Here is a 25864-nt window from a genome sequence, read left to right on the forward strand (position 1 = left end):
TAAATATTTCAAATAAATAAACAAACAGAGTCTAAAAGCAGTGCATGTTTTAATAAAAAATAGTTAATCTGCGGCTTGTTCGTGTTCTAATGAACAGAGCCAAACTGTTTTGTTTTGCTTGTGCTTATGGTGATGACAGAAGTACAATCCTTTAACACTTGTGGTTAGTATACATTAGGTTTATCTTCGCCATTGGCAATGTCCAGTAGAGCCATTGCATAGTGAGGTTGTTTTATCTATAAGGCCTGATCTTACTGGTTGCAAAGGAGATAAGACTCACTTGTCTGCAAAACACCTGGGTCTTATCCAGGTCTTGATTTTGAATGGCTGCATATATAAACCAAGCACCTTACACTACACTAGTTTCTCAGATGTACCTTCAGCTCTTGATTGTTAAGCAATTAATTGTTCTTTACGAAAACAGGATAGCAATGGGGGGATCCAAACTCAAGCTGCCATGGTTAATGTGGATTGGACACTAGGGAGGGTGGTGGATTAAAACACAAATGTTTTTAATGTAGCAAATGTTGCTGACAGACAATATTCGCAAAGCTGTCGACAAAGGCAACTTGGTAGGTGCACTTTATATTGACTTATCAAAGGCTTTTGACACTTTAAACCATTCAATTCTCCTGGAAAGGTTGAAAAGTGTTGGAATCAGAGGTTCTGCTCGAAATTGGTTCGCTGACTACCTTTTCAATAGGGAGCAATACTGTATTGTTGAGAAGTGTAAATCAGAACGTATGAAGATCACCTGTGGAGTGCCCCAAGGCTCGATCTTGGGACCACTTCTTTTCTTGATTTATTTCAATGACTTTGAGAAATGCTTAAAAAAAAAAAATGCTTAAAAAACACGCATTCTTTGAACTTTGCTGATGACACTGTGGTTTATGTCGAGGGAAAGAACAAGGAATCAATCGAGTACCAGCTAAATGAGGACCTGAAGTTGACTTCAACATATTTCCAAATCAACCAGCTAGTTATCAACTTGAATAAAGGCAAAACCAAAAGTATGCTTTTTGGTACCTCGAAAAAACTATTATCCTGTGGTAAAAATATGTCCTTGTTGTTTGATGACACTGAGATACAGGCTACTGAAACATACAAATACTTGGGAACTACGTTGGATAGTTCACTTTCACTCTCTACTAATTTTGATAAAATCTACAAGCGTTCAGTATCCAAATTACGTATGTTGTCTTCTCTTCAAACTTATCTCGACGATTCATCAAAAAGAAAGATTTATAATGGAATGATTCTTCCTTGCATAATATACTGTACGGTAAACTTAAATTTAAGCCAAACGCAAAGAAATAAGCTTAAATCCATTGATAATCTAGCTGAAACGGTCACTGGAACAAGCCAACCACCTGTTGAAAACGTATTGAAGAAACAATCAATTCTACTTGTGCGAAAATGTTTAGAAAGGAAAACGTGTGCAAACTTTATTGATTACTTCAAAGTACAGTTCCATGGTAGGGGGACAAGAAATGATGGTTATAAATTACAAATTCCATTCACAAAACTCAAATATGCAAAATCTGGTTTCTTTTCAATGGGTGTTACACTATACAACGAGCTACCATTAAATATTCGTAAAATTGAAAATTTTAATTTGTTTAGGAAAAATGTTTTGAAGATTTTTAACCTTTGATTTGATTATATCCGATAGTCCCATACTCCATTTGATAATACAGTGTTCTGTTTGATTTAACGTGCTTATTTTACCTGCAGAGACTTTACTTCAGTTGTGATATTTTATTTGTAGCCTGTTAGTTTCATAAACAGACATTTGCTGTTTATTCTATCATCTCACACACAATCTGGCAGTTTTAGCTAATTTTAAGACTTTTTAACTAGTTTCATTTTTATTGCTTATATAATATATATTTTTACCTTACCATATTTTGATTTTGATTTTTAAAGACAGGACGTTTGTTAATAGCAATATTATATATATTGAAAATCTATATCCTGTATAAAAATTGTTTATAATAATAATAATAATAATAAAAGCTATTTTTTAATTAACGAACCAAAACAATGGTTATATAAACGATTAAAGGCTTTATATGTATTATGGTGATGGGATTTCTACAAAAGTAACCTAATCGTGACGCTAACGGATGTGATTGCAATGCATTGTTTTTAGATGTAGGTGTTTCTAATTGTAAAAATTAAAATAAGAGGGGGTATTCTAAAGTCATGCTGACATAAGATAAGGGTTGATGGTGGAGGATGGGGCTAAAATTTCTTATGTCTGGATGGCTCCCCCTAAGAAAGGACATAAGAGCATAAAAGAGAATATCATTTTCCAGTTGGCAAATGTCATATGATACTTTTAAACCAACTAAAGGTCCGTATTGTTAGCCATTATGATTTGAGGGAACACACTGTTCATGCAGTCACCTCACCTCTTCATAAATAGGGGCTGAATTTTTTTAGTATCTTTGTTTTTTAACTTTAAACCTGTCATATTTTTGGAAAGTTTTTGCTAGTCTAGCTCTAGTTTAATTTAGATACTTGTAGTTCTTGTTTAATCAAAGCTTCTTCCGTGGGAGTTTGACAGTGCAACGTCCGCGTTTTCCCCTAACCGAAAGTTATACCGTATGAAATTTCAACCAGGAGAATAAGGAATTAGTAGCTAGGTTTTAATGATAAATCGATGATAAGTCAACTGCGACGGGGGCCACATCCATACTCACATTGCCACCAGAAACGTCCAATGGACGTTTTTGGGTACCTCTCAAAGTGCAATGGACGTTTCCTTCGTGGCAATACGAAACCATGTTTTTTCCCACTACAATCAACAAGCGGTGTAGAGCTGGACTTCACTCTAAAGACATGTGAATAAAGTGTGTTCTTCACGTAAACGTATATATAAAGTATGGGCGACCCAATGGATTTGTCCACAGGTTAACGACTAGTCACGTTAATAATAGCCGTTGTCTGTCTGTCCATCTGTCATGCCAAAATAGTAGCTTAGCTGCGCAAGTAGCGAGACACACGCAGTGCGGTATGAAAAGGATGGGCGAACCCGTGGATTTTTCCCACGGGCTAACAACTAGTATGTTCAATTCAAGGCGAAGGGACAGGCTATTTCGCCCTAACACGGGACCACCGAAGAACCACGGAAAAGGCTTGTCACCTTTGTAGGATAGGTTTTTTTTCTATGGAAAAATAACTGCCACGAGTGGACGTTTCTCAGGGTGGGTGGGTGTCTTTGAAAAGAAACGTCCATTGGACGTTTCTCATGGCAATGTGACTATGGATGAGGCCCCGTAGCTAGTATGCTAAGATTTCTATAAATATGATTAATAAGTGGCCCCCAGTGGAAAGAATTGTAATTGTTTTCTAAAAGCAAAGCGATTTTTCCAGGCAAGCCACTAAAAATATTTATTATTATTATTATCATTATTATTATCATTATTAAGGTGGGTAGAGGGGACCGTAGGGGAAAACTTCGTCTTCTAAACATAGTAAAAATAAAAACTGTTTCAAAATAAAATTACAGTTAGCTGCAAAAAGAACATGGTTTTGCACCATTTGATAGCCTGATGAATCCATGTAACATATAAACGAAATTTGAAACTTTCTTAGAAAAAGCATATTCGATTGAGTAATTTGTATTATTAGAACGACGGTGCGGGATTGGTATGTAGATCATATGATCATAGTGAACATTTCGCACAAGCATGTATGTCGAATCACTTCTCTTTATCGCCGTACTTGGGGTACTCTAGACCCACGTAGGGCTGAAACATAAACCACAAGCAATCTAACCCCCAGGGCTACTTTTTCGCTTTCGAAATAGGAAAAAAACTTGCCGCAATATAGAAGAAATTCAGTAGCCTAAATTTGGTTTTGTCTTACAAATCTTCCGTTGGATCAGCCCTATTATTGATTCATAATGAACCAGCTACGATATAAAACCTTATGACAGTTTGACTAAAAAGATCTTAATAAAAAAATGAAAATAAAAATTAGGCTAACTCTTTAAATGACATGTTCATGTGAACGTATGTTAATACTTTAAAGAAACATATACATGGTCGTTCAGCATATATATTTTTATGGTAATAGTCTAATGAAGGCCTCCAATACGGAGGTCGAAATATTACCATAAAAATATATATGCTGAACGACCATGTATATGTTTCTTTAAAGTAAAAATTAGGCTAGAAAAACATCGAGAAACATTGGAATGCTTCCCCTACATTAAATAATCTTGACCTTACTTGAAGCAGGAGCTTAAAGTGACCCGACTTTAAGTGGAACACGGGATTGTCCAAATATTTTTCTTGGAAATAGAAATCAACATTATATCATAGTGATGAATGGGTAGTCAATATGATTACAAAGCAAAAACGGTTGCCGCGCAGGCACACAACTAAAGAGAAAGTTAACTTTTTAAAGACTTTCCTCTAAAAAGTATCTTTATTCAGCACAAGTAAGTAATAGCAGTTTGCGGTTTCTCAGGCTTTGAATGAAAAAGCTTTTATTTCTAATCTGGAGGCTTTGTCATGTTATTTATTTTATTTTCTCTCTTTGAAAAAATTTTTCTTATATCTAGCTAACTATAGTTTGCCAGTCAGTGATTCAGGGATATTTAGATTAATCACCATAAAATTTTAAAAGATTGGAGATTTGGAATACCAGACGACTATTAGAACATCATTTATTGAAATTTTATAAAAGTTTGACCGTAATCAAACATTTTAGCTGCGGTTGATTTTTGTGGTCATTTCTTCATAAAATATTAAAAGTTTGGATACTATGTAATAAAGGCAGTTATGTAATAAGTTAGGCAAAAATTTGATGCTGAATTCAAATATGTTGGTCATTTTCGTTAAAAGTGACAATCAGGATATAATAGTCTATAGATAGTCTATTTAGGCAATTATCTTACTTTATGCAATACTTATTCCCAACTAAGAAACATTGCTATTGCACCTTTGGTCCTCCGGTGGGATAATCTAATCTGAAACAAATTTTGCATGTACGTAAGATTTTTTGTATGGGGATTCTTTATTATGGCACATCCCTTTGTTTTTTCTGAACAGAGAATGTTTCACCTACAGGACCTCTGATCATGACAGCGAGTATAATCAGTCATATTGAAGAAGAACTACTTACTGAACTACATACTGCCTGGCGGTGAGCGGAATTTAATCCGTTGTCGTCAGAACTAGGAGCCACATTTGAACAAGAGTATGATTTTTGTTTTATGTACTAATTTGCTTCTTACATGTCAATGCACACGAAGCACATAGCTTTACCTTATGTGCTAGGCTGTTAGCCTTCAATATTTAATCCTCATTTTGACAAGTGAAGATTTTTCTCACCGTTTTTATTCATTTCTTTCCTATAGTATCTTTTAAAAAATAAAAGGTTACTCATATGTAAGAGTTCCCCAAAAAAGAATTAAGATGGTTGTTTATGTTTTTGCCATAATGCTCTAAGGTTTTTTTCAAATGTTTTTATTTCTAACTAAAGCTAACTATATGGTCATTAGAACTGTAAAAAAATCTACTAAAATTGGAAAAACAACGAAAAAAATATAGATTGTTTAGTTCAATGGCCCCTATGGCTCACTTCTCCTTTTAATAAGAACACTTCTCTTTTCAGTCAAAACACTCCTTTTCTTTTCACCGAAATCTCTTCCAAAGTGGGGAACACTTCTCTTCTAAAGTTAGAAACACTTCTCTCCAATGAACAAAAAAAAATCCCCAGACCAAATTCTGGTCTGGAATATTGATTGAGCTTGATTTTGATAACTCACGTTCACCTTTGTCCCAATAGATTTTTGTCTTTTTGAAATATAAGACATAACGAAAAAAATCACTTGGGACAAGGTTGAATAAATGGCATACCAGCTTAATTAATATTTCTCCAAAAAAATTATATGTAGTAGACTACATATACTTTAGATAAAAAATATATTGTGGCATTCTGTTTGAGGCATTTCTTTAACTTCGTCAGTACACCCTTTTTTATAAGAAAAAAATTATAACCAAGCTGGTCAATATTCTTATTTCTCTGTTCTAAACAAAAGAACTATTTTTATTAACCTGAAAAACCAGCTTGATATTTTTATAAAGAATATTCTTATAAACAGAAAGCATGTAGTTTGCTTAGTGGACACTAAAATGATTTTGAGGACTCTGTTAGCCATTTTTTCACAATTTATTGTCTATTGATAAATAAAATTTATTACTTTGCTACTGATCTGAATTGATTTGTGATGCACATCATCATCATTCATCATTCTCGGCATAATGTCCGTTTTCCATGCTAGCATGGGTTGGACGGGGTATATTAATGACCCTCTTCCAATCTGATGTACACTGTGTTAGATCTAAACTCAACTTCCTCTGTATCAAGTCTGTCCTTATAACCTCCTGCCAAGTCTTTCTCGGTCTGCCTCTGGGCTTTGCCCCAGGAACTATCAAGTCTCTACACTTTCTTACCCAATTATCCTCCTCCATTCTTTCCAAGTGCCCCAGCCAGTTCAATCTTCTTATCTTGATAACATCTTTAATTCTACCAAGACTCTTAGCTCATCTGAACTCTTTCTGTCTCTCAGACTGGCGTTACACATCCACCTAACCATTCTCATATCATTCCTTTCTAAACGGTCAAGATCTTCCTGCTTCACTGCCCATGTCTCACTACCGTACAACATAACACTTCTTACACAGGCCTCATACAACCTACCTTTTACCTCAATTGACAGGACTCTGCTAGTCAACAAAGGAAGTAGCTCTCTGAACTTTTTCCAAGCAGAACCTATCCTGCAAGTAACACTTCTTCCAACACCCCCTTCACTGCCCAACATATCACCTAAGTAACAGAAGTTCTCAACTATCTCTAATGAGCCACTGTTGTAAATCATTAAAGCTGGAAATACTTCATTCTCTATAATCTCACCTTTGCAACGCTTGCATACAAACTGTATGTCAGCTCTTAACCTTCCACTAATACTACTGCACTTCTTATGTACCCAATGCTTGCAAGTCTGACAAAAAATTGAGTTACTACCAACCCCTTTCCTGCAAACTCCACAAGGCCACTTTCCAACTACAAGGTCACACTTGGCTGCAATGCTACTAATCATGACTTTAGACTTTGCTGTGTTTATCTTTAGCCCTTTCTCTTCTAGTCCTTTCTTCCACTTCTCAAACTTTTCAACTAATTCTTCCATCGACTCTGCTATGAGAACCAAATCATCTGCATACAATAACTCCCATGGACAACTTGTTCTGAACTCCATCGACAGCGCTTCTAAGACTAGAGTAAACAACAAAGGACTAAGTACAGAACCCTGATGTACACCAACATTTACACTAAATTCATCACTAAGTGAATCGTTAATCCTGACACGACTTCTAGCATTGCTGTACATAGACTGTACCATCGTAACTAGCCACTCATCCACACCTAATTTTCTCATAGCCCACCAAATAACTTTACGTGGCACTCTATCAAAAGCTTTCTCTAAATCTACAAAGGCAAAATAGAGATTCTTTCTCTTTCCTAAATACTTTTCCTGAAGCTGTCTGAGTAAAAATATTGCATCTGTAGTGCCACGCCCTGGAACAAAACCAAATTGCATCTTATCTATATCAATTCTTTCTCTAAGTAACTTATCAATCACTCTTTCAATAACTTTCATTACTTGATCAACCAACTTCAGACCTCTATAGTTACCCCTTTCTAATGCATCACCCTTGCCCTTGAAACAATTCACTATTACACTCGACTGCCACTTACTCGAAATAGCACCATCCTTTATAATCTGGTTAGCAAGACCCGTAATAAGCTCAACTCCAATATATCCAGATGCTTTTACCATCTCTGCAACAATACCTGATACTCCTGCAGCCTTGCCAATCTTCAATTTCCTAATAGCCTCCACTACCCATTCTGTCTTGATCTGCATAGCTAGCCCTTCTACAACATCATCATCAGACAAATTATCCTCGTCCCAATCAAACTCAGTGTTAAGCAACCTCTGATAATGATTCTTCCAAGCTACCCTTTTCTCCTCCTCTGTGCTAGCGAAAACACCTTCATCATTACGTATACACTTCTCACCTACAACATCTTGATTAGTCTTCTTCATTTGCTTTGCTATCTTGAATACCTCATTGCGCTGGTCTTCCCTTCTTAACACATCTGCAAATCTGTTTCTCTCTGCTTCTGATTTTGCCTTATACACTGCTGTACGAGCGCGACGCTTAGCTTCTAAGTAAATATTTTTACTACCACCTGACTTCCACTCTTTCCAAAGTTTCCTCTTTTCCTTTATACACTGGTCAACCTCATTATTCCACCACCAGGTCTTTCTATGTCTAGCTGGTCCTTTCATCCACCCACAGGTATCATCAGAAGCTTCTAGAAGACAATTCTTCAAAGTAGTCCAAGTACTTTCAACATTGTCACTATCACATCGACTATAGTAGGCTAACTGCTGAACTTTTGCACTAAATTGTCTTGCTACAATCTCTTCCTTCAGCTTCCAGACTTTTCGACGGGGCCTGTACTTTCCCTTGGCTTCTTTAACACTCTTCAAGATAATATCACAAACCAGCAACCTATGCTGGGAAACACACTCTTCCCCCGATATAACTTTCACATCCTTCACCACTTTCTTGTCTGACTTTCTAACCAGGAAGTAATCTATCTGTGTCTTACAACCACCTGACTCATATGTTATCAGCCTACTCTGTCTCTTACTGAATGATGTGTTGCAAACCACCATGTCCGTTGCCATTCCAAACTCAAGCAATCTCTCCCCTTCCTTATTTCTGCTCCCAAATCCATAGCCTCCATGCACACCTCATAACCTTCAGATGACTTCCCAACATGACCATTAAAGTCGCTGCCCACCATGACAAGTTCAGTGTCTCCAAACTTTGATGTGACTGATATTAACTCATCATAAAACTTATCTTTATCTTTCTCACTGAGTCTACACTGTGGAGCATAAACTGACAGAAAAGTGACAATCATATTACCTATCAAAAACTTTATCACTATAATACGACTATTAACACGCATAACATCTATTACTTTTTCTACCCACTTCTCTGCAACAAATATGCACATGCTTCAATATCTGCTAAAATAAGCTTTTGCTTGGTGAATTGAGCAGGTGTTAGCCAAGTAAAATTCTTCTCTTGCTAAAAATGTAATAAAAATATACAGACTGTGAATGTAAAATTGCAGACCAGATTTTCAAATTAAGTTGTGAAGAGAAAGTTTGGCACCATGCAGAGAAGTGTTAAGTGCAGAGGAGAAGTGTGGGAATACAGAAGAGAACTGTTTGAATCATAGAAGAGAAGTGAGCCATAGGGGCCATCTTAATTCAAGATTTTTGATGACGTCAACAGCCCATATGCAAAAAAGTTATTTTGAAGAATTTGTTAAGCTGTTGTCCATAATGTGTAGAGCTTCAAACACTGATGCAGAAAACGTATAGAATCTTGTTTTTGATGTACAGTTAAGGAGATATAAGGGTTTAAAAAATTTTCTGATGTCAGCAAAAACCAAAGTACAATTTTTTTTACGTTTGTATACTATTTGCCTCTGTTGTATAGAGCATGTATACTTTTGATAAACGGTTACAGAGATATTGGGATTTAAAGATATTTTGATGATGTCATCAAACTATCTGTCCGTTCCAAAACGGGTAGATTGACTGAGCCTTAGAAAATGAGTCTTATTTTGGTTACAACTAAAAAGTGCACTGCAATGGATTCACTAACTTTAATAATATCATTGACGTTAGTCTTTGTTATTACTTAGTGTTTAGATAGTCAATAAACCAATCAGACTTGTTTTTTTCGATTTTGCACATTCCTTTATAAGCGATTTTTGGCCTTGTTTAGTATTTTTACTTACAGACAACTTTTCATATGCTTTTCAGCTGTTTTTTTTAGGGAACGTTCACAAATAGGTTTACTACAGCAACAACAACCACACATGAATTTTCTGGGAATTCCCCTGTTTAAAAAAAACAAAATGACAGGCATAAGTGGGCCATAGTCTAGCTTTTTGACTTCACCCCCAACCTTCCTCTCTAAACTACTTCTGTGCTTTCTACATTATCACAAGATAAGCCCTGCATATGCACACAAGTTAATCACCTGATACAGGTCAATTTGCTGACCTTAACCAATGTTGTTTTTTTTGTTTTTATTTAAAAAAAAATTAATAATTTTTTTATTAAAATTTCTTTGTACTGTTTGTACAGACCTCAAGGGAAAAACCTTTAAAAATGAATATTTTTAAGAATATTTCTACTGGAATATTAAACATCTTTCGGGTTTTTTTTACTGCCAACAGACCAAACACTAACAATACTGGCACATATATTTGCTTGTCTGTGTGTCTTTGTTGTCTGGTCTGTTAGCAATTACAGTAGCTTTGGCAAAAATAGTATCAAGAAAACTTTAAATTTTGGCAAACATCCTGGTAAATGATACAGCATAAATAATGCCAGTGTTACTTGACTGTAAGAAATGCCTTTTCCTTCCATTATAGATCATTCCAGAAGTTGTTTTGACGTCAAAAAAAGATGTTACGCAATTGTGAATGTTTTAATCCTGGACTTGGTATATTTCCAGTCTTGTTTTCAACTCTTACTGGTTTGACTTTTATAATAACCTACATTATCTCAGTTAGCAATGATGATGTTTATCCGTATTTCCCAACAATCAGTGACACTGGTGGTAGGAAACCGGAGAGCAATGTATTTGGACTGTTTCTCAGTATAAGCAGTTTTCTTGGATTTGTTGTAGTCCTTATTCGCCTGGTGCAGTACCGTCATATATGTGAAAACAATCAAGAGGACCCTTCAAAGTTATTGTTGATCAATAAAGTCGGTTGTGCTGTTGGTGCAATGGCTTGTTTCGGTGCTACACTTGTTGCAAATTATCAGGTTTTTATCTTCAATTTTTGAGTTAACTAACTTTTCACACTGAGATTGTAAATGAGAGGAAATTGTGCATTGTGTATTTGTATAGGCATGGATATTGTTGTATGTATATATTAAACCTATCACTCAGAGCAGGCGGGGATAGCATAGTTTTTGGGAAAAAATGTTTACAAGCTGAAATTTGGTCTAGACATCTCTTTTGTATTTTCACTAAACAATAATAAAGCCCCACTAATTATACAAGGAGAAACATCGCTTGTGGGACCTTATTGTAGGTAATTTATATACCATATTGGAGGTTTGGAACAAGTTTCGGTTTGTAAACATTCTTCCCCCTCAAATATTGGTTTTAGAGACTATACTATGATAGTAATTCAATTTCCTTGCAGGATATTGGCTCGTCTGCTAAAGGGCATGCGGTTGGAGCACTGGCTGTATTTGGTGGTGGTGCTATCTATTGCTGGTTTCAATCCTATCTTTCTGCAAGGATGTTACAATGTGGTATGAATACACGAAGATTGTGTTTGCTTCGAATCATTTTGACAGTGATGGCAACAGTATTTTTCGTTGCGTTTTTAATTCTCTTCTATTTCTCTACTATAAAGTGGAATGATGGACACAACCCGAACCATAACTATGCAACATGGAGATCAGGAGATGGTGGATATACATTGCATGTCATCGCTTCTGTATGTGAGTGGCTCTGTGCTGTTTCATTGCTGTTGTTTTTCATATCGTTCACTAGAGAGTTTAACAGAATTAGGATTCGAATTACAGTAGAACACCATGATGCAAGCTTTGTGCCATTTCAAACAAGTACAGAAGAAGAAAGACAACCTGCATACTCTTAATTTGAAACAGAAACCAAATAGTTGTACACGTGCAAAAGAATTTCTTAACGTGTATGGCATGTTTGTTTATGACATATATAGTACACGTGTTGTATTATTCTCACTAAATATTTTCACGAAAAGAATATTTTTTTAGGATCTGCTGTATTTTTTAATTATTATGATTATTCTACTTGCGTTTTTAAGATCTAAGTATAGACTATTTTTGGTCTTTATTTCTAGTTTATCTGTGTGGGCGATAAGCCCTGTAGATTTTTTGTTTAATATTTTTTCGCTAATGCCTGATGAACGTTTTTGCGAAAGACCAAAATTTGCGAAACATAAAACTTCAAAGCATACAAAAGCTCAAATGGTTTGTTCACGTGTAAGGAATTTCTATGTCATGTGACGAATTATCACATGCTTATAAGTAGAGAGCATGGGGGATTTCTTGTGACTGTTCTTGTGGTTGTTTTTATTATTCTATAAAAATATTTTAACGAATTCAGATTTTTTTAGAAATTTTTAACTAATACACATTTTCTGTTTTAAAAAATATTAGAATTGCAATATATTTTAAATCGGTACATAGATACGATATAAGAAATGGCTGTTTTGGTGGCACTATTGTTACAGTCAAAGCCTTCTCAATTTGATATTTTTCTGTGTAAATCTAAAAGTTTTACATGAGAATTTCAAATATAACATTCATTTGCATAGTTTAGAAAAAGCTGTGGTGCACCGAATAAAATTAATTCGAAAAAGTGTATATCTGTTGACGTTTTTAGAATCAATAAAATTACAATTTTTTATTATGAATAATAGTATTTTAAAAAATTACCTTTGTGTTATTTCTTGCCCATGTCTAATTTAGGTTCCATTCTGATAAAATAATGTTAAAATGCCTCCCCCTATTTTATGGATAATAATTTTAAATCTAAGTTGGGAACGAGGCCTGGGAACGAGGATAAAACATCCTCTGAAGTAAGTAATTTTTTTTAAAGAAGAGCAAAGAAACAGGAATTATAAAAAATAAGTTTGATACAAATTTGATCTTTCCAAGTAAATAGTCAACAAGCCACGAGTAAACAACATCTAAGCATGTAAAAAAAGCTTCAGCAACATTGCTTTCTTTTGTGTTGCTTATGAAAAAAGCGAGGTTCCGATGTTTCGTCAGTATGCGAAAGTTCCATACCGACCTCGTCCCCATGGCTTTCTCAACAGGGCAATATTTCTATCTAATTTCTATTGAACTTCCTGATACTACTATTATAATTCGGGACATATAACTAAGAGCTCTGGGGACAAGTTTGAGTTCCGTATACTTTGCAGAATATCTAAGTCTATTTAGTACCCAGAACTTCTTTTTCGCTTTCTGATATGTGGCTGGCGCGAAAGAATAAGTACTTCTGTTGCGCCAGCAGAGCGAAAAGGAAGCACTGGGAACGAGATTGCATCCAATATACCAATATATTCTTAAAGTACCCTCTGTTTGAATCCGAAAACTTCCTGAATATTTTATAACTCTAAACATCGAATCAAAACAATCGAAAGTTTAGAATCTGAATCCATCGAAAAATAACGTTACTGTAGTTAAGATATAAGCTCGTTGCGAAGTTTTTCTGGTTCTTAAAAAGAACATGGAAAGGAACTGTTGGAAAAGACGATCCTTATTCAAAAGCTCAAACGTATTGTAAATCACCAGATGACAGCATCCCGGAATAAAATCAGGAATTCAGAATGATCGCATACCAAGCTATTCTTAAACGAGAAAAATTTAGGTAGGACAAATCATATTTTTGGACATTTTCTCATATGTTATCTATCATTTTCCCACAAAAATAATTAGATATAGATACATTTTCAACTTTGTTCCCAGGCCTTTTTGTCTCTTATCAGCACTACACTTGTTAACATAGGTCCTGGGCTCACGGTTGATACATTTTCCGACTGTTACATCATTTTAACCCAGTGACCCATTATGAATGACATTATAATTTTAATAGAGCGAAAGCTATTAGGAAAGTTTTGAATCATTAAACGTATAACTCGTGTGAAGAGCCCATTCTTGATACATTTTAAAACAAATATGACGTACTTGAAAAATATTAAATGGAGTACAGAAAGTGTACAACTGAAATATTTTATAAAGAAATATGATTTACCACAAATCGTACAAGTTGAGGAAGGGTATTACGGTCTCAATAATGATGATACGTTTAGTTCTGGACAAGAATTAAAATTACATTCGGTTACACGGGAGAAAAAAGTGTTATGTTACGACGATAATAATACGCCATACCACATCCCGTTATCCAACCAGGAAACGATTGAAATTGTTACGGATAATATCGTTTTCAGCACCGTAGCTGAATTAGCAGCGGCAGTACCCTTACCGAAACACGTAAGAATGAAAAATGGGTATTTCTTTAACGACAACGATGGTTCCCGTGCTATAGCCATTGATGAGGGAGATATATTACAAGTTATGTCTCACAATAAAATAATTTCTGAAGAAGAATTGGAAAGCCAGAGCATAAATTTTAAGACTTCTTCGGGAGAAACAGTAAATTTGCCTTTCAGCGCTACGGTAGACATTGAGATATATTTTGAGAAAAAAAAATACACTTTAAGTGAACTTTTCCCAGAAGACGTCACTGATATTGAGCCTTCCATAAGTTTTAAATTTACGCGGTTACCTGGGTTCGAGTTGGGCGTCTTGAGGTGTAAACAAATCTATAGCGATGACCTTGTTATTGCATCCAGCACACAAGACAAGTTAAAGTATGTGTTCACAATACCACAGCAGCTTGAACTCACAGTGAAGATCGCAGAAGGAACTATAGCAGAGGACAAAATATATGAAGAGATTCGCGCGAATTATCATAATTTTGCAGGGCTGGAAGACGAGGTGAAAACTAACCGAAGCAGTCAGATTTTTCGAACGTCTTCAGAAGTATATAGATATCTTTACAAAAATTCAAGTGAAACGAAATGTTTGTTGGGAAACAAGGGATCACAGTGTCAAACCAACAGACCGGTTACCCATCCTAAGTTTCGAACGATGACAAATAATCCTCCTCTTGTAGAACGCGAGAAAAAGCCTTTTCCCGCGAATAGTAAAAAAGCTTCAGCATATGTTTTGCCATACTCTCACGAAACCAAACATCAACAAAAAAACAACAACATTGCACCAGTGCATGTTTCAAGGGAAACTGTACAAACTCCAAAGCCCTCTGCAGACACTCATCCTGTTCATCAAAACGACATCATGGATAATCAAACAGGAGGCGAGTTTATTTCAACAAATGCAACTGAAAAAGCGGTCGAAGATATGAGTGTCGAAGAACTTTGTAATGTGCTGGAATATTTAAAATTGGAGAGTCACGTGGATTCGTTCAGAAGCAATCTTATTGATGGTTGTCTGTTGTGTAATCTTACCACTGAAGAAGTAACAGATGTCGGTTTGAGTAGGTTTGAAGCCAAGAAATTATTTCAATTTGTTAATGGTTGGCGACCGAAGATTTTGTAGCTAGAAAGAATTATGTAAATGGGGACTCTTAACTTCGTAATTCGTGTTTTTATAACCATAAAAGGTAATGACTTGGAGACGTTAGAAGAAAGCGTAACAAGAAGTGAAAGTGTACTTACACAGTCTAATTGTAACATACTTTGTGACGTCAATAAAATATTTATAATTACGGGCTTTGTGAAATTAAATAAATCACGTGATTTTTGACGCAAACATGTGCCACAGAAATGACATTATAAATCTGCTGAAGAGTAAGAAATTTTTTAAAAATTTTAAGATATTTACCGCACCAACACATTTATAATCGTTTAGTCACTTAAACAAACAAATTTATTTTTTATTATTATTATTCTTTATGTATTTTGCCAGTAGAAATCGCGTAGATAGAGTTCCTACTTCAATTAATCCTGAAATGTAAGCATTAAATAGAAAGCTTCGACTCCATTCAGAAGCATATCCACGTGACCGTCTAATTAACGGACACTTCAAAAAGAAGACACCTCTAATTAACGGACAAAAAGTGATTGTGCTGACAAAACAACGGCGGACACTCTAATTAGCGGACAGTTTTTTTATTATACGAAGTAAAATTTGTTACTTAAAGTTCTTTATGATTCGCGAGCAAGGAAGAAAACCACGAATATTTATTTTAAACATTTTTTATGTGGCTTTTTGCATCAGCATCGCGCACTATTTCTTTACTCATTCACTAACCTCGTTCCCAGGAATTTTTTGTCTCTCATCGGCGTTTTCCTCTTCTCATAGGTCTGAGGAAAAAGTGTTCGCCGATATTCAAAAAGAGACAAATTGTCCTGGGATTGAGGTTGCTCATTCACTTATTTTTAGTGTTTATAAAAAAATATATTCTATAATTTGAGTATTTTCTACTCTTCTTAAACTAGGCTGGATGGTCCATGGGTCGACCAGTTCATGGGCTAACGCTTTCAGAATCACGTTTCCTGTCGAATTGAAGCAGGAAAAATGAGACTCTAAAACACGAGGCTGACATTATAGATTCTTCCAATTGCTACTGAAATATTGAGAAGATAAAAAATGTACACTGATAGATTCACAGGTCTTTTACTGAAAAACATTTTAAAGGTACGAAACAGGGTTCATTCCTCTAACCAGTTTTAAAAAATGTTAAGAAAGTTAGGAGACAGTCCAGGCTAGACTCAATAAGTAAGTTTAAAATAAAAAGCTCGTATTCACAGCTTCTGTTTTTTAAACACAGAATAAGCGCCAATTTCGCAGAAGCAATTTTCGCGATTAAGGAACTATTAGGTAATTTTCAGCAAAAAAATTATTTTCGCTGAATTTATTTTCGCGAATTAGGGCAAAATTGACGAAAACTTTTTCTCGAGAAGATTTTTTCCCGTAATGCAATTTCCTAGAAAGTGGAATAACATCACTTTCAACAACTAAATGTTTAAGCATAAAAACTTGTTTGGGGTTCGGCATAAATAAATGTTAGCGCAAATATTTTGATATGCTAAGTTTTGATAGAAAAATCGTGTATAAAATTTGTATAAAATATTAAGTTAAAAGAATCGAGAAAATTTTGACAACACGGACGCGTTAATGCTAATACCAAGTATTAATTAAAGTAATGGAAGAAGACACAAGGCATAATCAGAAAAAACTGGTTAATTCGTTTTAAGTATCTATCACACGATGGAACACAGCCGCACAAACAAACTTCTCTTTGGTACTGTCCCACTTGGATCTATACGTTCACCATCCTGTTTTTGTTGGGGCGATTGAAATAAGTTTTCCATAGATTTACTAACACCATTGTACTTCAATATCTCCGAGTTTGTATTTACGCCTTTTTTAGGGTGGCCATAAAGTGTTGTGTGTTTAACTAAAAGCTTTTTTGCCATAGTATGAAATAGATAGTCGATATTGTCATCAACTTTTGCAGAGCACTCTATTGCAAGATCGATGTTTTGCAGCATAGCAAAGTCGATTGCCATATTTTGGGAAGTTTTACGTTCTTCTTCCAAATCAGTCTTATTCCCTACCAAGATTTTTAGCATGTTACCATGGTAATTGACCTCAGTTGCCCAAGATTGTAAATCATATAGCGACTCTAAGCAGTCTATACCATAAACTAAAATTGCTGCATCAGCATTTCTGTAGTAACTTGTTGCGATGCTACGAAATCGTTCAGCTCCTGCACTGTCCCATATTTTAAGCTGAAAGAGACAGAAAAAATTAAAACCTTTACTCGCCTGGGAATAAGAGTGACGCAGGGTACAAATGCGTATAAATATTTCCATTGTTTCCCCACATTCCATAATTACGTTATGTTTAAAATAAATAATTTTGTTCTTAGTTTTTCTGGATTATTTTGTTCTTATTACCTTATATAATATGCTCTTAATTCGTGGCAAACTCCAGAATTAATTTTCCCATATGCGTTCCTACCTGTATTTTAACTCCGTTTATCTCTATCAGTTTAATTCCGATATCCACGCCAATTGTCGGCCTATCGTTCTCTGGAAATGACTTTCGGATAAAACGTCTCACGATTGATGTTTTTCCTACGCCAGCTTGCCCGACGACAATTATTTTGAAAACAAAATCCGCCATTTTGTTTTGATCATGTCGATGCTGTTATGTAAATGTCGACTAAAAAGATTTGCATGAGCAGTTGAATAAGACATGTTTGAACTTTAATATGCATATGTAATTTGGTAGCTGTTTCATTACTTGTATACACATGAATAAGGTATTTAAAAAATCATACATCTTTAAATAGTATATATGCTTTCATTTGTAAAAGTTCGTCGTCTGAGTTCTAAGTTGCAAGTCTCATAGTGTACGTGTCAAATCTCTTAAGTAATGCAATACTGTGGTGAATATAGTTGCAATTATTTACTCCTGTTTATCGAAAAAACGCTGATAATCATTTTATAGGACACAAACTGCTGGTTTCATCAATTCCACGTTAGCCCTTAGGCTCAAGTCCATAACAAAGCCAGAATACCAACATGCTATCTATTAGCCAAAGCTCGTGAACTTTGAGATATTCAAATATAAAGGCTCGTGTAAAAGAATATTAAATTTTTCATCTGGCAGTGTAATCAAGGTCACCAACGTTGAGGTAGCAGGTCGCCAGAATTTGAGTTCAAAGACGAAAGATTTTCAGGGGCTAAAAAAGTTATAATTCTAAGGAAACAAAAGCTTTCGTTTACAATTATGTGGGAGTTTACAAGCTTCTCCTAATTCTTCTCCACAGGAATCCATTTTTATGGCGATAAGTCAAACTCGGTAAATCTTGCGTGAACGTTTTGATTGTTTTTACCATAAGGGAAAAATTTTATTCCTTGTTGATCATAAAAAACTCTCCATCCACTTCTTGAAGTTTTTTTGAAAATTACTAAACTAATGGTTGCGAAAGAAATTTGTAATTTGAAGATTTAAATGTAAAATAAAATAAAATAGCGCCAAAATTTATGTTTGTGAATCGACAGTTTTAAAATAATTTTTGAAACGAATAGGGTCTAAAATTGCAAAGTTCTGCAATACCCTCTCACAAACGCATATAAATAAAAGCGAGGGGAAAGTAGCAAGGTTTGATAAATTTGCAAATAATAAAAAAGCAATACAACAAGAAAAATGCCTATATACAAATTTTTAATAGAAATTGGTAAAAATATTTTTAATTTTATAAATTAAATCGATTTACAATCATGAATAAAACATAAACAACAGAATACGTGCATATTGGTGCTATGCGCAATTTACAATTGCATCAGTGCTGGTGTACAATTGCATCAATGCTGGTGACCAACGGCAAACGTTACCAATAGCAAAAAAAATGAACTTGAACAAAAATACATTTTTTTGCATCAGTGCTGGTGTACAATTGCATCAATGCTGGTGTACCGTAGGCGATCATTTTCATTAGTAAAAAATAAAACTTAAACTAAAATACATTTTGTGTATAAACGATGTCAGCCATGGTTTTACTGTAAAAATCCCTATATTTGCTGTGAGCAAAAGAAGAACTATCCAACTTTCCTTAGCCGAATATCATCCTTATGTTAAATATACATGTTATGCTATACTAATAAATTTACACTCACAAAATAGGTCTTATTATGCGTAATAAACTTTTGCTTAAACAGAACAGAATAAATTAATATATTCTAAATGAAGCTAGGTGTATAAGACATAGCTATGTATGAGTGTGAAAATGTAATATTTTGCTATATTGTATACATGAATCGTTTTGTCAAAGCATGTAACATCTTTAAGACAGTTCTATACTTAACAGACATACTATATTGGAATAAGTATTTATACAAACTAATTTTTTTAGATAAGAACAACTTTACAGTCTGAAATCATTCTTGAAACCACCAAGGAAAGGAGAGAAAAAAACAAAGAAAAAATTAGCATGCTTTTTAGTGATGTTTTCGAACCTAAAGTATTATTATTTCATTCCCCAAATTTTGCAGCTCTTATGAAAAAATATAAAAAGTATGATGTTTAAGGATAAAAAAAGAATAATAACCCTCTCTCCATAGGAGACTATTATAGTTTATAAATGTAATATAATTATTTATCATCCAACTTTGCAGCAATTATGTTTCTCGTTGCCTTCTTTCTTTTTAAAACTTTTCCGTTGAAAAGCTTTCTTCTGTCTCCTTGGTAACGATTCTGAAGACGCAGATAATGACTCATTCACTCTGAGTCCTTTCTGACTTTGAAATTTTATTACTGAAGAATAATGTGGTGGGAATTCGAGTAAAGGAGTTTTCAGTTTTAACGTCTCTCCTAAAGATTGGAATATAGACTCTATTGTATCTACTTCTAAGTCACTTTTTGCTGAAGTTTCCCAAATGGGAAGCCCATACGAGTTGGCCAGTGCTTTTGCTTCACTGGTACGCACCTCCCTGTCAGCATGCAGGTCGCATTTATTTCCAATAATCAATTGTGGAATATACCTCACCGAGCCAACATTACAGTGGAACTCGTCTAACCATTTTTGCAAGTTGTCGAAAGACGACTTTCTCGTGACGTCATACACAAAAATAACTGCGTGTACGTTTCGGTAATAGTGCGGAACTAAACTGTAACGAAATCGCTCTTGACCAGCAGAATCCCATAATTGTAACTAAAAATATACCAGGCTATTAGTAAGCATGAAACAGAGATTGATAAACGGCTTCTTCACAGAAACTATCCTGCACATAACTATCAACACAAAGTTTAAAAAAACGACGTAAAAATTGTAAACACATTTGCAGCCTACAAGATCGCTACTTTGCGATAGTAGATGATCGCATTCTTTAGCACGCTCGTGCAACGAAATAATCTACGTCAGAGTGGATCATCATTCAGGAAAAATGGTAATGCTGACGTCAACAATAATTAGCACATCTTTCTGTGACTTTAAAACAGGTGAATTTGTTGTAGAAACAGCCTATGTAAACTCGTAGCGACAAACTTATAAATTAGCTGCCTTGTTTCCAAATATTTAATTTTTTTGCTCGGAAACGAATGCTTTTTTAAAATTAGCTAATTTTTAACCGTTTTCCGCTTTTATTTTAACTATAATGACTTGATAAAATAAAAATAAAATTAAATAATTATTGAAAAAACAGAAAATTGATGCAAACACACAAGACCAGATAAAACTTCTTAGAAATGGAGCAACAACAATTAGATCACAGCAACGATTACAACTACCTGTGGAGGCTAATGACAAAGAAGGAAGATTACTTGCTCATTACCACCTGTAGCACCAATTTGCATTATTTAAGTTGCACATACAATCTTTGATAATGAACACAAGCCCTAATGCATTGACTAAGTGTAGAACAATTATCCACAAACATAAATATAAAACAACTTCCTTTTTACCTTTATGTCTTCTTCCCCAATAATAATTTTTTTCTCCTTAAAATCCACTCCAATAGTAGCTTCTGTTCGTTCTGGAAACTTTCCTGCACATGCACGTAATGTTAAACATGTTTTGCCAACATTCGAATCACCTAAACATCAAATGCATGTGTAATGCAGCTAAAAAAATAAAAATACATTCACAAGAGAAAAAAGGTGTTACCAAAATATGCGGGTTCACAATACCTAAAAGAGTTAAAATTAACAAAGAATATTTCATCCATCTGCGCTTGACAAAAAACAACTTGACGAAAACTTTACTGAATATCTAATTTTATATCTGCCTTATGGCAGTGAAGTATTTAACATATCAGTGTACACTGATATACACATGTATATGCCACTAACAGACCTCTTCTATACACTGGCACAAATCTTTTTATGCTATAAAATACAAAAAATTATCTGTGCACTAAAATTAATTTTTTAACCCCTTGTAAGCATCTACCCTCTGCCATCCACTCTTCAACCATCATCATCATTTTCTAAGGCCAGTATCCTATATATACAATTATCATAATATCATGTTATGATTAGACATGTGTTATCTGTCCTGCCCGCCATGACTTAATTTTATTGCCTGCCATCTCAATTTATTCCCCAAGTGAAAAGTTGCGTTCCAAAATGACAAACTCTGTGTATATACATAGTATGAAACAAAGCTCTCTATTAACAATATGTGTGTCTTTACGAGGAAACCAAAACAATTAATCACAAAATACCATGGCACATGCAGACACCAATCAAGTGACACTAGCTCTGTACAGCAAATATGACTTATAAGATTATCAGAAATGTATGAACCGTTCCACTAGCATTTTCACCAACTAGTATTTTCACAAAGTTGTCTTAAGAAATGGTTAATAGTCAAAACGACAATGTAATGTGGCCAGTAGAGTTGTCATTTTAGCAGCGACCTGTTTGTTTAAAAAATGGAATAATATGGATTGTATACATAACGTAAAGAAAGTGTAAACAGTATATATTTATATACACATACATATTGCTAGCGTTACACAAAGAAAAAGAATTGCGGGACACAACAAATTTTATTTTGATCCAATGTATTAGACTACATATTAAGTTATAATTAGCATACTGATTTCTCAATAATTTCATGTGTTAATCAAGTGTGTCCATTTAAAATTGCTTGGCTCACACAATGCTTTTTGTACTTTTCATTCTTTGGGCATGTTTGTGTTAAAGCTTGATTTATACTTACGGTTTAAAGGAGGAAATTTTAGAACTTCCTGTTTCCACATGGTCTTGTTCACTAACCATAGACGTCATAAAACTTAATAGACTGTCACAGAGGTGGGTCAATTGTATGGATCCAAACTTAACAGTTTGAACCTACGAATCTTAGAAAATTACAACACAGTTATGTCCTAGATATATTAAAAAATATTGGGAAAATGTTATTATATTGCCAACCAAAATTTGTGCAATCAGGTAAGGGAAAAGTATAAGTAATTATTATCTATTGTCTATCGTGTGGTTAACTCACTAATGAAATCATCACACAATAAAAGGCTCCAATAAAACCATGTGACCATTTATATACACATACAAAATACAATAAGTGCTCAATTTCGCCCCAGGGGATTCGCTTTTTTACTGTGGAAAAACCAGGCTGTTCTGCAAACTATGTTGGATCATGCCTTTCATCCAACACATCTCTAAAGAACCTTAGACAGGAAAAGGGTTCTGTGTTCAGTAAAGACAATGACTTTAAGGATAAAGTGTAACCTCTTTTTGACAAACACTCAGTATATTTTAAATATCTCCAAATCATCACATTTTTTTGAAAATTTGTGTTCTAAAAAATAGGTAAATTTTCTATAAGATGATGCATTTCATTTAATTAAGGGATTTCTGAGGAGAAAAAAACGTTAACTGAAAAATACACCCTTGACTTGCTGCTTTAAAAACTCCCCCAGCAAAAATTTGGTCAAATTGCTTTTATTCAGATCTTATTTGCTTTGCTCTATCTTCTAAAAAAAGACTATTTAAAATATTTGACTTTTCTCAAGTTTGTAAAAAAGTTATTTTTTTCTCTTTTTTCATATATTTACTGCCATATCTTGTTAAAGTTTTTTTTAAAAAGAAAATGCAAAGTCAAAAAGGGCACAGGTATTAGTTACAGAACAGTGTTTACTTTAATAGAGAATAAAAGCAAGTCCGAAAATTAAATTCATTGAGTCAAATGATCTTAAAAAATTTGTATATTTCGTGTTACATCCAACAAATCTTTCAGCAGGAGTGTTACTTCTTAACAGCCAAAAGCAAATAAAAATAAAACGTATTTATTAAAAATTTATTTAATATTTTGTTTATTGCATTATGCTTGGACAAAATGGAGAGGCGTTATAAAAAGATTCCAATCCATGGCCTATAAATATGACAAAAAACTGGCATGTAAAAAGTGTGAATCTTTTAAATAATTGATTACTTGTGTATAATTTCTTTCAAAAGCTATAGTTTCTCCTTAACTTCGGAGTAAGGTATATATTTAAGAAGAAACATTAAGTTTTTCTTGTTTTACCCTTACATCCTGATTTGTTATAATTTTTTTTACAAAAATCTTTATGGAATCACATTTTTAAATAATTTTTTAAAAAAAATTGGTATAAAGGGATTACTATATGAAAAGAGTTTTTAGTGAGATATGGCAGTAAATACAACAAAGAAGAGAAAATCAGTGACTTTTTTTAACATACTAAAGAGAAGGAATGTCATTTTTTAACAAATCGTTTTTTGAAAACATGAAGCAAAGCAGAGATCTGAATAATAGGAATTTGACTTCGTGCTTAAAAAGCTTGTAAAGTAAATATGATATATATATCATCATCGTCATCATTTCAGCTTAACGTCCATTTCATGCTAGCATGGGTTGGATGGGGAATATTAAAAACCCTCTCCCATTCTGAGCTAGACTGTGTTAGTTCTAACCTCAAATTCCTCTGCATCAAGTCTGTCTGTCCTTATTACCAGCACCAAGTCTTTCTAGGTCTACCTCTGGCTTTGCTTTAGGAACTTTCAAGTCCAATACACTTTCTTACCCAATTATGTCCCAACTTTTTACACCACACTGGCCACATGAACAACAGGGTTGGAATTACAAAAGTAAAGTCGGTTCGCAAAATTTTCGGCACTCTGTAACAAAGTAAACCACTATCCAGATGTGGGCTTGGAACACCGTAGATCAATTACCATTGGCTTGTTTATTAGCAGCTACTTGTTTTTTGATGAGAATTTGTATTTTTTGTGACCTGTGAGCTTTACTTTTTCCTGGGTTATTATTTTTTTGTTCGAGGCAAGTGGGGGACGTTTAAACTCTTGAACCCCAAACACGAGAACTGAGCATCTAAACTAGCAACTTTCTCTGTTTTAACTTTCTTGTCTCTGATAGCCGAAATAATGTTGCAAAAATGAAATAATTTTATTTTTATAGCATGCTGTAAGAAAATATTTAAAATGTAAATAGGGATATTTTCCCTAGACAAAAGTTGTACCATTTGACATTCCAACTGGGAGGATACTTCAGGGAAATATAGTTTTTTCATTCATATAGCTAGCTACATACCAATGACTATAACTTTGAAAGTTCGTACAGCAACCTCTTTCTTACAATCATCTCCTTCTTTCTGAAGTTTCTTGGATTTGTCTTCAGTCAAAATGTTGGTACTATTTTTGTCAGTGTGAAAAAACTCTTGTTGATTCATTTTTCTGCAGTTAGACTGTTCTCTCATGATGTTGATAAATGTGGTTCAAAATATGTTAGAGTCATAGTTAAAACTTCCTCGTATACTACAGTTCTGTTGCTATTGCTATTCCTGCTTTTTTGTTGTTATTTTTTTAACTTTCTATTTCACAACACAAGCATGCGCAGATACTTCTTACATTTCCCGATTTATTTTTGAATTTCAGTGGATTCAGAATATAGAATTCTGATTTACGCTCACGCCCATGCTAACGCCCATATGCCATAAACCTACCCTCCTAAATCTTTTTGAAGAACAGACAACAAACCAAACTAAAATTGTTCCTTTACTTTGTTAAAAAATGTTGAAATGATTTAGAATTTCTAATATTAGACACAAAAAACCTATTTGTCTATCATCACACACGGCACCACTTTATTGCTAGGAGGTGTGATCTAGCTCTCCCCCTTGGAAACCGTGTCGTAATCTAATACCCAGTTATAACCAAAGCTAGCCACATATAGGAAGCGGAAAATTATACCCCTGGGGAAAAGATTTCCCAGTCAATTTTAAAAATGCCTCCAGATACGATTCTTAACTCCGATAATTTCACTTCACCGCGTTCGAAACACTTTGTTAGGTAAGGTAAGGTATACATTTCGTCGTAAAAATAGATACAAGTAGGATGTTACTATAAGTTACAGATACAATTGGCCGGAGCAAGTAGAAGACTCTAATTGTTTTATCATCAAGCCCCGTAATAGTTGAGCTATTTACATTTTCATTTTTTTGATAACAACTAAAAAACGTGAAATATAAAAAAGTGGAAATGTAAAAACGTATAAATGTGAAAACGTATAAATGTAAAATCAATCTACTACATAATCCTTAAAAAAACTGAGTTATATCATTGTTATTTACAAGGAGGAGGTACTTTACA

At 34.3% G+C, this 25864-nt stretch overlaps 5 protein-coding genes across 10 annotated transcripts in view; 2 read left to right on the forward strand and 3 right to left on the reverse strand.

Annotated features, from left to right (window-relative positions):
- Nucleotides 1-10543, reverse strand: part of LOC130653858 (uncharacterized) — a 36290-nt gene extending 25747 nt beyond the window's left edge. Inside the window, exons 1-7 of the mRNA XM_057456358.1 lie at nucleotides 10474-10543; nucleotides 10342-10410; nucleotides 9956-10008; nucleotides 9674-9709; nucleotides 9085-9185; nucleotides 8970-8979; nucleotides 6606-7798 (exon numbers count right to left, since the gene is read on the reverse strand). Coding sequence (XP_057312341.1) covers nucleotides 6606-7798; nucleotides 8970-8979; nucleotides 9085-9185; nucleotides 9674-9709; nucleotides 9956-10008; nucleotides 10342-10410; nucleotides 10474-10543 — 1532 coding nt within the window. The remainder of the gene's footprint in view (nucleotides 1-6605; nucleotides 7799-8969; nucleotides 8980-9084; nucleotides 9186-9673; nucleotides 9710-9955; nucleotides 10009-10341; nucleotides 10411-10473) is intronic.
- Nucleotides 4279-12612, forward strand: LOC130653595 (DNA damage-regulated autophagy modulator protein 1-like). Of its 6 annotated transcripts, XM_057456116.1 has the most exons (5): nucleotides 4280-4450; nucleotides 5082-5211; nucleotides 10549-10619; nucleotides 10806-10945; nucleotides 11332-12612. In XM_057456116.1, exons 3-5 carry the CDS (start codon nucleotides 10583-10585, stop codon nucleotides 11791-11793), a joined length of 639 nt encoding a protein of 212 aa, XP_057312099.1. In that variant the 5' UTR covers nucleotides 4280-4450; nucleotides 5082-5211; nucleotides 10549-10582; the 3' UTR covers nucleotides 11794-12612. The 6 variants fall into 6 exon arrangements, with proteins under 6 accessions (XP_057312100.1, XP_057312099.1, XP_057312097.1 ...); XM_057456117.1 differs by lacking the exon at nucleotides 5082-5211 and having other exon boundaries at nucleotides 4279-4450; nucleotides 10549-10945; nucleotides 11332-11443; nucleotides 11548-11688; XM_057456114.1 differs by having other exon boundaries at nucleotides 4281-4450; nucleotides 5064-5211; nucleotides 10549-10945.
- Nucleotides 12613-13829: 1217 nt separating this feature from the next.
- LOC130655222 (uncharacterized) lies at nucleotides 13830-15336 on the forward strand. The gene has a single exon (XM_057457955.1). The coding sequence runs from the start codon at nucleotides 13862-13864 to the stop codon at nucleotides 15302-15304; it is 1443 nt and encodes a 480-aa protein (XP_057313938.1). The 5' UTR covers nucleotides 13830-13861; the 3' UTR covers nucleotides 15305-15336.
- Nucleotides 15337-16954: 1618 nt separating this feature from the next.
- On the reverse strand, nucleotides 16955-17965 carry LOC130655223 (ras-related protein Rab-30-like). Its single transcript, XM_057457956.1, has 2 exons — nucleotides 17735-17965; nucleotides 16955-17502 (listed from the first exon to the last, which is right to left on the reverse strand). Exons 1-2 carry the CDS (start codon nucleotides 17897-17899, stop codon nucleotides 16972-16974), a joined length of 696 nt encoding a protein of 231 aa, XP_057313939.1. The 5' UTR covers nucleotides 17900-17965; the 3' UTR covers nucleotides 16955-16971.
- Nucleotides 17966-18873: 908 nt separating this feature from the next.
- LOC130655043 (putative Ras-related protein Rab-33) lies at nucleotides 18874-25326 on the reverse strand. The gene is made up of 3 exons (XM_057457743.1): nucleotides 24807-25326; nucleotides 21182-21312; nucleotides 18874-20432 (listed from the first exon to the last, which is right to left on the reverse strand). The coding sequence occupies exons 1-3, from the start codon at nucleotides 24970-24972 to the stop codon at nucleotides 19881-19883; spliced, it is 849 nt and encodes a 282-aa protein (XP_057313726.1). The 5' UTR covers nucleotides 24973-25326; the 3' UTR covers nucleotides 18874-19880.
- Between the last annotated feature and the right edge of the window lie 538 nt (nucleotides 25327-25864).

This window comes from Hydractinia symbiolongicarpus, chromosome 8 (assembly GCF_029227915.1).
Source record: "Hydractinia symbiolongicarpus strain clone_291-10 chromosome 8, HSymV2.1, whole genome shotgun sequence".
NCBI lineage: Eukaryota > Metazoa > Cnidaria > Hydrozoa > Anthoathecata > Hydractiniidae > Hydractinia > Hydractinia symbiolongicarpus.